The sequence below is a fragment of the Misgurnus anguillicaudatus genome, chromosome 7, assembly GCF_027580225.2.
Source record: "Misgurnus anguillicaudatus chromosome 7, ASM2758022v2, whole genome shotgun sequence".
Classification (NCBI taxonomy): Eukaryota; Metazoa; Chordata; class Actinopteri; order Cypriniformes; family Cobitidae; genus Misgurnus; species Misgurnus anguillicaudatus.
The window spans coordinates 32,964,112-32,979,731 of record NC_073343.2 but is presented as its reverse complement, the minus strand read 5'-3'; the positions used below and the strand labels follow the sequence as shown (position 1 = coordinate 32,979,731).

The following is a 15,620-nucleotide window of genomic DNA, read 5'->3' as shown; positions in this document are numbered from 1 at the left end:
AACTACTCATTTAACACTCTTTAAATAGGGAAAACATGGAAGTGTTTGGTGGCTTCTAAATTCATCCCTGTTTGGATCCTAAGGAATGAATGGGGCTAAGCTAAATGCTAACACATTCATGACATGCTGTACAAAGATTAAGTGCACACTTTGAAAAAAGATAGGTATGTATTAATTCGTCTAAGTTGAGGTAAGAACATTGTCAAATAATGAAAAATGGTGGTGTTTTCCTTTAAGGATACTAATTTTAATATATTATGATTTGGGACATACTAATTCTAATTTCAAATACTATTTAGGGTGAATTTAAAGACACAGGGTAAAAATCTGTGATTATGACTCATAACAGTGTCTCCAAAACTATGAAACCTTTGGTAAAAAAGTTCAAAATTGATGTAAAACTTAATTATAATTTTAATCATGTTTTTGTTGCGTCTTCAGATCCAAGATGGGAAACTCCGAGAGCCAGTACAGCATGCGGCGCTCTCGAAGCAATAGTTATATCATCCCTGTCAGACAGAAGCCTTATTCATTCAAGTTTTGCTCCACCAAAGAAGACATTTTATTGACTCGCAGCTTTAAGAAAGCTGGATTAGGATTCATAGACCCCTCGAAGTGCGACAATACCTTTATGCCCGGCAATTACGACCACATCACTTGTAAATTAAAGAGAGGCGACAGCGTTCAATGCAGTGAGCTTTCAGAAGGTTTGTTTTCTGGAGGGTGCCTGGCGTTACCCTCTCCAAATGGCTGCTTGTATGGTAGCATTGGGGAGAAGAGTAAAATGCGTAATAATTACACACTGAATACACCTGAAAGGACTCAAAGACTTGAGGACTTTGAGGAACAGAGAAGTCCCAGGGTGGTGATAAAGAAAGATGGCAGTGTGCAAGTCGAATTTAACAACATATCAGACAGCTCCGGACCTGTTCAGCTCCTCAGGTTTTCCCCTACCTCAGAGTCGTCCAATTCTTGTATATCTGGAGTAACACCATCATTAGACGTCCATCTTGAAGCTCCACAACCAGCTGGCAGTTTTACGAGCAGAAAAGGTAGCTCACTAAGTTCAGATGGCTCTTTGTATGATGTGCCTTGGGGGACTTGTGTAGAACCCAAAGAGTCAGACAATAGTGAAATACAAAGCATTTCACCGGCAAATGTTGGGGTTTGTGCTCAGCAGTCACCTGGCAATACTACAGCCGACCTCTACAGAGATCCCAAAATTGCTGCCTCGTTCCCTGCAGTTAAGGATTTGCCGTTTTTAAACGATAGTCCTTTAAAGCAAAGAATTTCATTTTTGTCTGTGATGGAGGAGTCTGGTTCAGAGGGATGCCATGGGGAAAAGCAGTATTCCTCTTTCACCTTACCTAGCCGGAAGCCTGAACCTGTTCTGGTGAATCATGGAAAGAATGAGACCATCAGGAACCGATTTAGGCGGATCAGTGACTGGACAGGAAGCTTGACCAGGAAAAAGAAGACGTTACAGGTAACCATAATTTTAAGGATAGGTGGAGTTTATATGCTTTGAACCTGCTGTGAAACCCAGCTGAAATTATTAATTTTTAATGACATTAAATTATCCTACATAATGTAATGAACATTTAGTGAAACTATAACCTTGATATCTTTAATAATGACTGAGTAAGATCATGACAAAAATTGAAATCAAACTTTGATGCTCCAAATCTCATTAAATTATGAGACTTTAACTTGGATTTCACAGAAAGGGTCACAAATGTTATTCGATAGTAAGGCTTTTTTGTTAAAATTTAAGCAGGCAGGGATGAAATGAACCTTATCTAATTGCTAACCTCTAGTGTTTGCATAAAGTCCTCTTCTGTTAATGCATGTTAAAGCAAACGTTGCTATTTTAACAAACCTCCTAATATTGGTTTGAGATGTGTGGCAGTAGTTTTCAGGAGTATACAGGGTCGCCAAGTCCAAAATTTGGCTACTTTAATGGCGCTTTTCCATTGCATAGTTCCCCACGGTTTGGTTTGGGTCAGGTCGGGTCAGCTCACCTCACTTTGGCTTGGTTCGTTTTTCCATCGAGTTTAGTATCACTTCGCAGTGGTAGGGATTATAGGCGTGTCGTTATATTTGCGCTGCCTACTGCTGTGACATCATACAAGTGAGAGTGTCATTGTACATTCCCATACATTCATTTATTTCTCAGTTTACACATCTACATTCGCGTTTATCACTATCTCTGTCTCACAGTTTCGTTTCAAACACACGTGGTGTCAGTCGACGGCGCTCCACTGAGCCTCATTGAAGTTGCATTTAAGCATATATAATGCTCAGGTGCTCGTCGTGTGTGTTCCGCCACAAACTGCAAGTCTGGAAAAAACTTTTTTGGTGTCCCTGATTCTCAACCTGTGGATGTTTTTACATCGCTAAAAGGGAGTTTGGGAACTTATAGCAGAACACAGATGACAACATGTTTGCTTGAGACAGCGCAAGCTAGCACTAAGGTAAAGCTAATCTTTAACATTAAACCTCGGGTCACTTGGGACCCCAACGGGGTGGTTTGAAAAAAATTATTGGGAACTACGTACTGCACCCAGTGGAAAAGCTCCCAAAAGTAAGCTGACCCGACCCAAACTAAACCAAACCGTGGGGTACCATGCAATGGAAAAGAGCCATTACACTGTTGCCGTGGGCTGCTTTCAATGTCCACGGGTTGAAGCGACCCCAATAATGTGATATTTAGCACCGGGAAGGCAAATTATAGCAGATTAACCCATTTCTAGGGTCCTCCTCGAAATGCTTTTGGGCGAGTTTTGAGTAGCAACTGTCTGGGTTTTGCTGTAAAAACCTGGCAACCCTGGAAGTATGTGAGAATTCGGAAGGTAATAAATGGATGGAAATGAGCTGATGGAGATGTGTAGCCTTCAATGAAGGATGCTAGAAAAGGCCTTCATACAAAAAAATGCTTTAGGAACATTTCCTTCCTAGTTAAGCCTGGAGTATATAGATGGTATGCACGTGACGTCACCTTCGGAGAAAGTGACTGTGGTTACGCCCACTGGTTGGCAAAAAGTCTGAGCGACAGCATTAGCATAGCATGAAAAACGTGTCTAAAATGGGAAAAGTAGTTGTGTGATCGACTGTGCTAACAGATTTAACAAAAAATTAGAGTGGTCTTTTTCCAGACCGCAAAAAACACTCAAAAAGTAAATCAGTAGCAGTAGCCATATATCAGGTATGTAAAATTTTGGGATAAAAAATCCCATAAAAATACACCAATTAATACTCTTATTCTGTTTTGTCAGTGAGTCTTCATTAAAAACATCCATTATGATGAATCTTGTGTTCTACTAAGGTAGGATGGTTTAATAGTGTTAGGCAAGACAAACACATAAGAAAAGCAATGTCTGGCCATATGCCAATGTCCACAGACTACTGGTTGTTTGGCAAGTTGTTATGGTCACTGTTAAGGCCAACTAAATTCAATTTAAGTTGATAATAGTCAGTTTTACTGGCGTTTTCGCAGCAGCCACTATGAAAACCAGCCATTTTGTTGAATGTTTTGCCACTCAAAACGTGGTCAAGTGGAAAAGTGATGTCTTAGCATACCCTCTTAAGTCTGTTTTTACGCGTACGCTCATAGTCGAACGCACAGTTTTGCAAAGTATAGTTTATTTGACTCGTACGTGTAACCAGAGTCAGACGTTCGACTAACGTGTACGCAAGGTTTCAAAAATCTGGTGGTGCACGTACAGTATGCGCGCACTCTTCTGATGCCAAAAATTGCACCATGTAAAAACTTTGGCCTTAAGAGCACAAATATTTATTTTGCATGAATGGTTGTGTGAAGATGTGAAATTGTGCTGGTCATCATCAAATCTATATTGTAACCATGAGTGGGTCTGGAAATTCACTGTTATTTATTATCAGGGGCTTTGCACAAGATATGGGGCCCTATGCATAGGCAGTCCTGATGGGCCCCCATGTCCCAACCCCATAATATATTCCAGACTTTTCAAGGGCCCTCTCTTCCTTTGGGGCCCTGGTAATCAGAACTGGTTTTACCCCCAGTCCGACGCCCCTGTTTATTATATACAGTATAAAAAATACGTAATGCTGGGCAATTTAGTACAATTTCAATGTTGCATTAGCTTCATACTAACAGTATTTCTATTTCACTTTCCTGTTTTAGGAGCCAAGTTATAATGAATCCATGGATTGCTTTGATAGTGGTGTGGATGGCCTTACTGCAGACACAAGTTCTCAGGTCTCCAGCCGTCATGGCGTCTCTAACGGCAAATCTGTAACGCAATCTCAAGCACTGCACACCCGCAGCACTTCTGTAGGTGCTCTTCATTCAGACACTTTGCGACAGAACATCTACAAGAACTTCATGAGGGAATTAAAGACCGGACGACCTCCAGCAGAAGATGGAGGTGAAGATTGGGGTGAGCGCTCCACAGAGGAGACAACAGAGAGCAGCGATGAAGAAACCCTCGGCTCTCTCGAGCAGCTGGATATGCTGTTTGAGAAAGAGCAGGGTGTAGTTCGACGAGCCGGGTGGCTCTGCTTTAAACCCTTGCTTACTGTACACAAAGACAGAAAACTGGAGCTTGTGGGTCGTCGGAAATGGAAGCAATTCTGGGTGACTCTAAAAGGTAAATATGACTTGATATGACTTGATATTTAACTCAAATGACCAGTGATGAGCACTTATTGTTTTCTGCAGGTTGTACTCTGCTGTTTTATGAGACCTATGGAAAAGTTTCATCAGACCAGGAGATGTCTCCATGCTACGCCCTGGTAGTAGATGATGGCATTGTCCAGGCTGTTCCTGAGCATCCCAAGAAGGAGAATGTGTTCTGTCTTAGCAATGTCTATGGGGACGTCTATCTTTTTCAGGTCAGTTGCAAAACTTGGGTGCTTGGTTAGTTTATCCCCTACTAAAGACATGAGCTTTGGTCCTGTTGTCTTTTTGGAAAAGTTGGTTGACCATCACCAGCACATTTGTATCTTAAAACAGTAGATGCCGATTTAAAATAATCCTAGAGGTCTTCTCCTGTCCAAAGAAATGTACCCAACTTTAAATGACCAGAACCCGACGTGCATAAATAATTTTTTTAGACTCCACCCGAGACAAAGACCGGAAAATTAGACCTGCGTCCAACTTGACCCAATGGCCATTTTTTTACTCAACTGGACCTAAATGAAAACGGCACCAACAAGTGTGCAGTCTAAAGCCTTGCAACACCAGTAAGACAGAAAGAAACCTGGTGGCCTTGCAACCAATTTGGCCCACTGCTCCATTGGACACCAATGGAACCGCTAAAATGTGCATTCAAAATTGATTGACAGGTCTGGCTCAACGGAAATTAACCTACCGCCAGCAACACGATGTCGCAAGTTCTCTTGGCAAACAGAGAAGGCGTTGGAAAAGTTAATTTTAAATTACTCGAGACCCGATGCCGCTAATATTATACTTGACCTGTGTCCGAGTAACACTTGAAACTTTTAGACCTGAACCTGCTCGGGTCGGACCACTGGTTTTCAGATCCAATACCTCATGCTGGTTAAGTCGTGCCTCAGCATCCAAAACCCACAACATATACCTGTGGTTAGCTTCGTCTTTATATGCTGTATAATGATGTGTGATAGGTGTGGTGGTCATCCTGTCCTCACTAGCATTTAGTGTAGGATACATTTTAAGGTTTTATCTTTTCTCTTTAGGCCTCAAGTCAGACTGATTTAGAAAACTGGGTAACAGCCATCCACTCCGCTTCTGCATCCCTGCTTGCCAAACGCAATGGAAAGGAAACACTACGTTTGTTACGTGGACAGATCCGAGGACTTCTCCAAAAGATCGACATGGACATGAAGATGAAGAAAATGGCAGAACTGCAGTTGTCCATTGTTGGAGATCCTAAGAATAGAAAGGCTATTGAAAACCAGGTTAGAAACAGTTTTATCAAACTTGTTATACATAATAAATCATTTGCCTTTAGTCTGCCTTCATTTCTATAAGCCTTTTCAACAAAGATCCAAATGCACATGTTTAAATTTAAGATTTTTAACAGGTTGATAATCATGATTTTAAGTCTTTGTTCACTGCAAAAAATGATTTTCAAAAAAAAATCTTAGTATTTTTGTCTTGTTTTCAGTAAAAATATTAAAAAATTATTAAATTAAGATGCTTTTTCTTGATGAGCAAAACGATCCATAAAAAAAGGCTAGTTTTTAGACCAAAAACATCAAATTTAAGTGATTTTGTGCATAAAACAAGCAAAAAAAATCTGCCAATGGGGTAAGCAAAAAAATCTTGAACATTTTCTTAAACACTAAATTCAAGAAAAATTTGTTTACCTCATTGGCAGATGTTTTATGCACAAAATCAATTAAATGTGATATTTTTGGTCTGAAAACTAGACTTATTATCTTTGGTTGTTTTGCTCACCAAGAAAAAGCATCTCCATTCAAGAACCTTTAGATATTTCCACTGAAAACAAGACAAAAATACTAAGAATTTTTTTTCTTGAAAATCTTTTTTTGCAGTGTTATACTCTGACAAATCATGTTAACGTTACCTTGCATTAATGTTGACCCACATTCTTTCAATAGTAGTAGTTTTTTTCTCCACTGCCTGATTGTAATCAAGGTTATGCTCCATGGGTACCTCTCAAGTTGATGCAAAGGTCAAATAAGAGAGGGGGTTAGATTTGGCTGGTTAAAGGGGAGTTCAGGCACGAATGAAGGATTTGAAAGAGGTCATAGTGGTCAAAACTAGACTAGTTCTGTCTCTCCAAATCAATACCAGCTGGATACATTTAGGTTTTCAGGACATCTTATCACGCTATGTCCCACACATACAGTACTGTGCAAAAATCTTAGGCTACCATTAGATTAGTTGTTTTTGCAATGGTATATTATTATTTCTCAGTCTCTTTTGTTAGAATACATCCAGAAAATACAGGAAATTTGTAAGCAGTAAAAAAAACATAATACAATTTTAAAGTGTCAAGTATTTAGTGTGAATCTCTCCTCACACTTGAGCAATAGCAGGAACTTGCAGAATCTCTTAAACCTAAATGAAATGTCAATTGTCATGAAGAGACTGTTTGACTGATATGTCAAGCTTCCAGCTACTATAAAATTTTTCTTTTGTGCCATTTAGGACAAAAAATAAATTGCATCTGTCTTTTAAAAGAAAAACATGTTTAATATTTTGTATTAATATGATTTTTTGTATTTTTGAAGTATTTTGTACTTGAAGCAAAAGTTACGCAAGTCAATGAGAGGTAACTATCAGTTGATACACATCATAAATCACAGAAGGATAGCCAGCATGTCCTTATGGACTATGTGTCACAGTTACTAAGCAATTAGTTACTGTAATTTAAAGACTGGTTTCCTTGAAAAAGTAAAGTTAGGGATTACTCTTATTTTTCCAGTAATTTAATTACAGTTACTTCTGATGGAATTGAACTAAACACTGTGTATGGACTGTAGATCGATTTAATATATAAAATACAATGGATTTAACATAAAAATGTAAAGTCTAAGGTTAAAATGAATGTTTTTATGTATCCTTATCACTTAAAATACTTTGTTGAGTTAATAAGAGTAATGGTAACACTCTAGTTTCAATCCTCACCATTAACTGGTTGGTATTAGCATTAATATTATTATTAATAAATAAAAAGCACATATTAATGCCTAATTCTAAAGAATCTCTAATCCTTCCCAATTCCTACCAATACTACAGCTTAATAACTACTTTAAATAATTATTAGTATATTGAGGCAAAAGTAGTTAATAGTGACAATGAGACCTTAAAAATTGTGACCATGTAGGTTTTTGTATGATTTATTCAAGCCATTTCAAGCCTATCTTTGTATCATTTAAATAGGACTTAGAAAGAATACGTAATAAATACTTTTTGGAGAGAGTAATTTTTACAGTTATCTAATTACATGTTTGAAGATATAATTAGTAACTAGTAATTCATTACTTTTTTTTGAGTAACTTACCCAACACTGGTCACAGTGAACAGGCCTTTGTTTTTCTAGAAATGAATGGAAGGATGGCAGTATTCAGGGTCACACAACTCAAATCCACTCCAGGTCAAGGGGAACTCACCCATAAACTCAAAACATAACGTCGGATCTCTCCAGTCTCATTATATTTGGTTTAATGCTGTGAGGTTGAGCTGGAAGGATTTCAAATTCCAGGAGTCTTATTTAAAGCCTTAAGAAGGCTTGTGTCTTTAATCTCATTGGCTGTGCTTTCTTTAAAATGGTTTATTAGGGGTTTCTACAGATTGCCATGAAAAATAAACAATGATCTGGTTGTCTCCTCAAACCATTATTATGCCTGTTTTAGTTTAAAAAACTATTTGAAAATATGCAGAAAATATCTATATTTGTCCAATATTGTGGTTGGTGGCTTTACATACCGGTCAAGCATGTTTTTTTGTGTCCAGAATAAGCAGCGTTGTAAATCAGATCGTAAGCTATTTATTTTCCATTTAAACAAGATTTTGATGAGGAAAAACTACTGTACAATAGTTTATCCCTCATGATCTTCTGGTTTAGTCTGATTTCTCCCAAACTTTTATGCTCCACTGGAGTTTTTGTTTCTTGCCCCCATCTGTCACCTTTGGCTTTCTCATTGGGATTTTCCTGATATTAGGTTACGGGTTAAGCTTTTAAAATTAACATCTCTCTTTATATAATGGTCCAGCTGCAACCTTATACTATTTTTTCTTATATTATCTTGTAAAAATGGGTATAAAATGTGCCTTTTAACTCTTTCCCCGCCATTTACTAGTTAACTTGTCAATTAAGAGAAAACGCTTGCCTGCCATTGACGAGTTTTTACGGCAATCCATATTTCCGCTATTATCCACTAAGTGGCGCTCTTACCAACTTATAAAACACTAAAGCATCCACTGATCCAAATACAGTAAAAAAAATCTGTGTATGTTTTGATCATCGCTCTGAATCTAATCTCTAACAAAAGTCCTCTAAGAAAATGCAATTATCTGGTTGTTCAAATTTGGTATTTTGGAAGAAACCTACCCATATTTGTGATAAAATAAAAAAAAGAGAACATAGCATAAAAGTGAAGATAGCATGAAACGTTTTGTTATTTAATTTGATATATTGTATGTTTATATATTTAAAGAAGAACTATTTCTAAAACGTATTAAACTTTAAAAAATCTGGCTGGCAACTTTTTTTTAAACGCGGGTAGGGAAAGAGTTAAATAGGCATACGATTCAGTCTATTTAAATTTATATATATTAGGGTTTGTTATTAGGGTTGTCACGATTATGAAATTTTGCGGCGATTATGACGATTAATTGCCTGTTTTATTGCTTTGAGATTTAATTCTCATACTTTTTTTGCTTGTTTATGAAATAATTTCCACACATTTTTGTGATTATTTAAATTACATTTTTTGCAAGGTTTATCTGGCAGTAAATATTAATACACATAACACATATTTAAAAGTAATCTGATACAGTCTTGTTTATACAGGCACTGCAGCTCCCCCTTGTGTTTTTTAGAGAGATGTGCAATCATTGCGGTGATTTGAAATCATCGCGATGATGTCAAACAATCGCAATGAGACGATTATTTAATCATTGTGACAGCACTATATATTATAGCACTACTAATATAGTGATCTTATTAGAATAGAAAATAATTGAACCATTATGCTTGTGAGATGCTTGTTTGTTTTTGGATGAGACATTGTATTAATTTCCCTACAGATCCAGCAGTGGGAACAGAACCTTGAGCGATTCAACATGGACCTGTTTCGCATGCGCTGCTATCTGGCCAGTCTGCAAGGCGGTGAGCTACCAAACCCCAAGAGTCTCCTGGCCACAGCCAGCCGTCCAACCAAATCTACACTGGCCCGTTTGGGAATCTTCTCTGTATCCTCATTCCATGCACTGGTTAGATTTCTCTTAATTATCTTAAGTATTAAACAATTTTTATGTCACGTGAAAGTCATCATGCTGTGGCATTACAATATTGTAAGAAGAAACATTTGCTTTTCCAAAAACTGGAGCACCTGTCTAGTTTAGTCTAGTTTATCTTGTCTTTCTTCTCATCATGCAGATTTGTTCCAGGGATGAAGCCACAATGCGAAAGCGCTCTCTGTCTTTATGTCATCATGGTCGCTGTAAGAAAGGAGTCTTCTCTTCTCTCAAAAACCTGGATACCCTTACCAAGCGGGGTCATGATAAAAAGTCTACTTTACAGGTACTTTACCCAACATGTCAGATTAAACCGGTCGTGATTGTGTGCCATAAGATGAAGTATAGTTATATATCAGTCTGTGTTTGAAACGTACAAGATATCTTTAACAGATGCAAATAACATGAGTTTGATAAAAGACTCTCTGTATGTAGTAATTACAGAGCTGACAGGATTGACAATGTTTAAATCACCACCTCCTTTCTCAGAAATGCACCACTGGATATAATAAGAGGATTTGTATATGTAGGGAGTCGGATTGTTTTACCAAGCCTTTATCATTTTTCCTCCCTGTTAAGATTTTTCTGCATTGTAGTAATTTAGTAGCTAAGAAACTACTTAGATCAAACTACATTTGATTGATTTCTTGTCACAACTGTGCCTTTCAGCAAGACTTTTAATAGCAGGGTTTGTCATTACAATTACAATAGTGTATTATGTTTAAAAATGTAAAATGGGTATGGAATAATTGTTTGTCGAGACCACTTAAACTGAGACCAAGTCAACATTTATTGCATTACATTTATGCATGCAGCAAATGTTTTATGCAAATCTTAAAGCAGTGGTTCCCAACCTGGGGTCCGGGCCCCCCTCAGGGGGGCGCCAGAGTTCACAGGGGGGGCGCGGGAGATAATATGATTTGAGGTGAATAAAGATGCATAAAATGTTCCACTAATAGTTTTATATAAAAATATGTATTTTTTAAAAGTTTTTCAAAAATCATATGATTACAATGCCAAGATAGTCAAAAAATATCTCTTATATCAAATAATTATTTAAATTTTGCGCGCACACATCACTTGTTCAATCATGTGCTTGTTGTCATCGTAACGGCAAAATCAAAAGGAAACATTCAGTATTCTAAGTTTATACACAAAATCCCAAAAAAAGATAAACAACTGCGTTTTACTAGTTGTGTAAAAATGAAAATATTAGGCTAAAAGGAAACATTTGAAGTTGAAAGAAACATTTCCTGTGTATTCATGTAATAAAATGTCATTAAATACTTAAAACTAAGTTTTGTTACTATATATACTGTGTGGGTGTTTATGTGCATAGCATTAATATTTATATGAAGAGTTTCGTTGCAAAACGAGATAACTCCGTTTTTTTAATTTTTTAGAAATCTCGTTTTTTGGTTGTGCATTACAATTAATATCAATTCAACTGCAGTTGGTTTGTTTTGATTTAAACCTTCATAACTTAAAAAATACAGCTAAGTAGCACCATAAAACAAAATAATAACATGATAAAATAATAATAAACATGTTTTGGCAAAAATGTTAAAAACGGAGTTATCTCGTTTTGCAACGAAACTCTTCATATATATAAGGGGGGTCTCGGATTGTTAAATATGTACATAGGGGGGGGCCCAAGGAAAAAGGTTGGGAACCACTGTCTTAAAGGACCCATGTGTCGATTTTTAGCGGCAGCTATACTGCTAAAATTATATTCAAGAAAAAAATGTCTTAGTATTTTTGTCTTGTTTTAGTACAAATATCTAAAAATTCTTAAATTAAGATGCTTCTTACTTAAATAAAAATATCTAAAAAATCTTAAATTAAGATGCATTTTCTTGATGAGCAAAATAACCTTGAAAGATAAGTTTAGTTTTTAGACAAAAATATACAATTTAAGCGAATTAGTGCTTAAAACAAGCAAAAAAAATTACCAATGGAATAAGATTTTTTTCTTGAATTAAGTGTTTATGAGAAAAGTAAACTTTTCCAAGAAAATTTTTCTTATTCCATTGGGAGATTTTTTTGCTTGTTTTAAGCATTAATTTACTTAAAGTTTATATTTTTTGTCTAAAAACTAGACTTATTTTCCTAGGTCATTTTGCTCATCAAGAAAATACATCTAAATTTAAGAATTTGTACATATTTTTACTGAAAACAAGACAAAAATACTAAGTAAGAAAGTCATTTTTTGCAGTGTTAAGTTTATTGCAGTTCATGGCCACTCATTAAAAGTTTTAGTTTATTAATATTAAATTAATTTATTCATCTTTAAATAAGATAAAGGCAGCTATTTATGTAGTCAGTCGATGGAAAGGCACCCAATGCCTTGACCCAATGGGGTAAAAGTTAGAAGGTCACTGGGACAGCCGGTCTTTGTCATTGATTCCCTGTCTTTTCTGACATGTAATGGGAAACCCTGCTGACTTGGTTAACAAGCCCCAATATCATTTCACGCCACAGAAGGCACACAGAGGTGTGGAAACAGACCGAGGGAGAAATATATGATGAATTATTAAAAGCCATATGTGGTAAACTGCAGCTTGCTGTACTCTACCCCCGCAGCGACACACAGATGGTTTGTATAAAAGCCCTATGTCAGGTGATAAATATTAAACAGGCCGACATGACCATCAAATCTTTTATCACCCGCTGTTCTCTTACTTTCTCTTTATCTCTTCTTCAGTCAGTTTAAACTAAACCATTTAGCTCATGTTTGGTCTTGCTTTTACGAAGAAGCAAATCATTGGTTACTTGTTTATGACAGGAATCCTGTTGAATGATATTTTCACGATATTTCGTGGTCTTTTATTTGAGTCAGATAAAAGGGCTATGAGGAGTCTATACTTGATCTATATATATATATATATATATATAGTGTGCATTGTAGTATGCAAACATCCTGAAGACTTACAGTATAAAGATCTCTATTTACATCCCAACAATGCTTACCAAGTGAATGTTTTATAGGGATTGTTTCTCATTTCAAAAGCAAAGAGCATTGTGTTTAGCAGCGCAAAATTACTCATAAAAAGGTACTCATAAAGTGTATACCTTGTAATGCACTTTAATTCGCTTTGCATAAATATGTCTGCCAAATGTATAGATCTAAATGTAAGTCTTCAAGCCACTGTGACAAAAAATCTATTTTTAATAAAAAAATGAAATTATGACTATTTTGGTGCACAAGCTATAAATGTTTAATACGATCTTTGTATAATTTAGTATTAATGTAGTCATATGACGGCTGTAATGTGTGTATTTATGGCACTGTCCTTTGTGGCAAATGAAGCTGAACATTTTTATTGTTCTCTTTTGTCATTTCAGATCTTTGACAGTGATGTTGGAGGACATCAAGACACAAATCCTTTCGGTTTTGAGGTACGATACTGCCTATAGATATTCATATAAATATATAGTATCCCACCAACATACAGTATTGTGCAAAAGTTTGGCCACCACCCGATTTGTTGTTTTAAAGTTTGTTTTAATGATCATTAATATTTATTTTTCACATGCACAAAATGCAAAGAAAAACCATTTTCAGAAAATGATGCAAAAGTCAGTATTAAGTGTTCACCTCTCTTGGAGACTTAGGTCATTAGAAATTAGGATTTCATTTCATTTAGGTTTAAGAGATCCTGCAGGTTCCCGCTATTGCTCAAGTGTTAGAGGAGATCACACTAAACACTTAAGCACTTTACAATTTTTGTCTTATTTTTAATACTGCCCAAAAATGTCCTGTGTTTTCTAGGTGTATCATTAAAAAGAGATTATATATGGTCATTATGCCATTGCAAAAACAACTAATGTAATTGTGGCATGGTGGCCTATGACTTTTGCACGGTACTGTAGGTATAATATATGTATAATATTTCATTACACCAAGTACACAAAATATTAACTTTTTTGTGTAGAGAAAACTTTACTTTAATTAAATTTACTTTCAATTTCAATTTTATATTTTAAACATGTTTTGGCAATGAATTGGGTTAAGGGCACAATAAGTAGGATTTTCACCACTAGAGGTCACTGTTTCGCAATAACACAATAACAAAGGCGAAGCTTAATTGTGTTATAAAGGTGAGTGCAACGATAGGAGATGTTCTTATTACCAACCTGAGACGTATGGAGAAACTAATCATGTTGTAGTTTTCCAACTGGAAATTTAGGATAGCATAAAAGCACAACAATTAAGGGAGACAAGGATCGAGCCATTATATAAAATAGGATTTTTTCTGGATTTACAAAATCTTGGGACCTTTTGGGATGTTAAGTACACATTTCACACTGTGCAAGTGGTTTTTGGATATTGTGGGTTCAGTGCTTGCTAAAAGAGATCAGTGTATAGACTAAGGCCGGCATATGAAGAGTTTCGTTGCAAAACGAGATAAATCCATTTTTTTAAAATTTTGTCAAAACATGTTTAATATTATGTTATCAAGTTATTACTTTGTTTTATGGTGCTGTATTTTTTAAGTTTAAGTTTTTGAAGGTTTAAATAAAAAAAAAAACTGCAGTTGAATTTAAATTAATTGGAATGCACAACCAAAAAACGAGATTTCTGAACAATAAAAAAAAAAACGGTGGTTATCTCGTTTTGCAACAAAACTCTTCATATGTTTTCAAATGTTTCCAATGGAAGTGCGGCTTTTTTCCGTGCTGAAAGCTGGGTTTTGGCGTTTTTTCCGTGCTGAGTGCCAAGAGTTGGAAAATATTCAACTTTGTGTGAAAAGCTCAGCTTGTCAATGTCAGTTCTCACACGACCGTCCAATCACAGTGGAGGAGGGGCGGGATAAACATCACAACCACCAACCGGCGCATCGTACAATGACTGATAAACAAAGCAGAAGAATAATAGCAACCACAACACTCAGCTGAAGAAAGCTGTCAGTCAGCTTAAATAAAGCTGCGCGCTAGGCGGGTTCAGGCGCGTATAGAAAGGTTTGGTGAGCATGCCCCCTTACGCTGTGTACACACCAAAGGCGAAGCATTGCATTACTCTTGATAACTCGCAGGATTTAACGTCGTGCCAAAAATGTGTGCAAATTTTTCTCTTGAACTGAGTATTTTCAATTCTCGTAATTCGCATCGTCCCACACGAGTTCGCATCTGTCTTTTTCATTAACTTTGTATGTTATCTACTTGTGCAAATTGTTAAATTCGCGTTTGGTGTGTAAGCCCATTTAACTGATCATTTATTTCTAAATTACAAACAAGCTTATTACAAAGTTTAGTAGGAAAATATTTACCACCATTAGAGGATGTTCATATTATGAATATTATTAAAACGTATATACATACATTGGTGTTATGATCATACTACGGTATTGGCAGTTTTCTTTAACCCTCTTTAGCCACAGGCTACAAAGCACTAAACAAAACTTTCATAGCATAGTTTTCATTAAAAAATTAATCTGTTCTGTGAATGGAGACACGTGTTGTTGAAGTTTGTGACTTTCCTCTCAAAGTGGCTATCAGCAGTTCTTCACAAAATCTCAATTAAGTTTTCTCTATAACTTCCATAACCATGACAACCAAGTCCATGATGAACCACATTAAGATTTTTGTGTTAGTAGTTGCTAAGAGGAGCACTGTTGAAGGATATTTCTGACCAAAAGAGTATTTTCTCCATGATTCCATCTTTAGC

The 15,620-nt window shown here is 36.2% G+C and overlaps 1 protein-coding gene across 3 annotated transcripts in view; it reads left to right on the top strand.

The window, feature by feature from the left end:
* The window catches only part of LOC129418114 (rho guanine nucleotide exchange factor TIAM2), an 89,688-nt gene that overhangs the window by 35,158 nt on the left and 38,910 nt on the right, over positions 1 to 15,620 (top strand). For all 3 annotated transcript variants that reach the window (XM_055173030.2, XM_055173029.2, XM_055173031.2), the window contains exons 3-9: positions 442 to 1,486; positions 4,163 to 4,628; positions 4,700 to 4,872; positions 5,698 to 5,919; positions 9,743 to 9,928; positions 10,095 to 10,238; positions 13,298 to 13,351. In XM_055173030.2, the coding sequence (XP_055029005.2) occupies positions 449 to 1,486; positions 4,163 to 4,628; positions 4,700 to 4,872; positions 5,698 to 5,919; positions 9,743 to 9,928; positions 10,095 to 10,238; positions 13,298 to 13,351 (2,283 nt within the window). In that variant the 5' untranslated portion in view covers positions 442 to 448. The remainder of the gene's footprint in view (positions 1 to 441; positions 1,487 to 4,162; positions 4,629 to 4,699; positions 4,873 to 5,697; positions 5,920 to 9,742; positions 9,929 to 10,094; positions 10,239 to 13,297; positions 13,352 to 15,620) is intronic.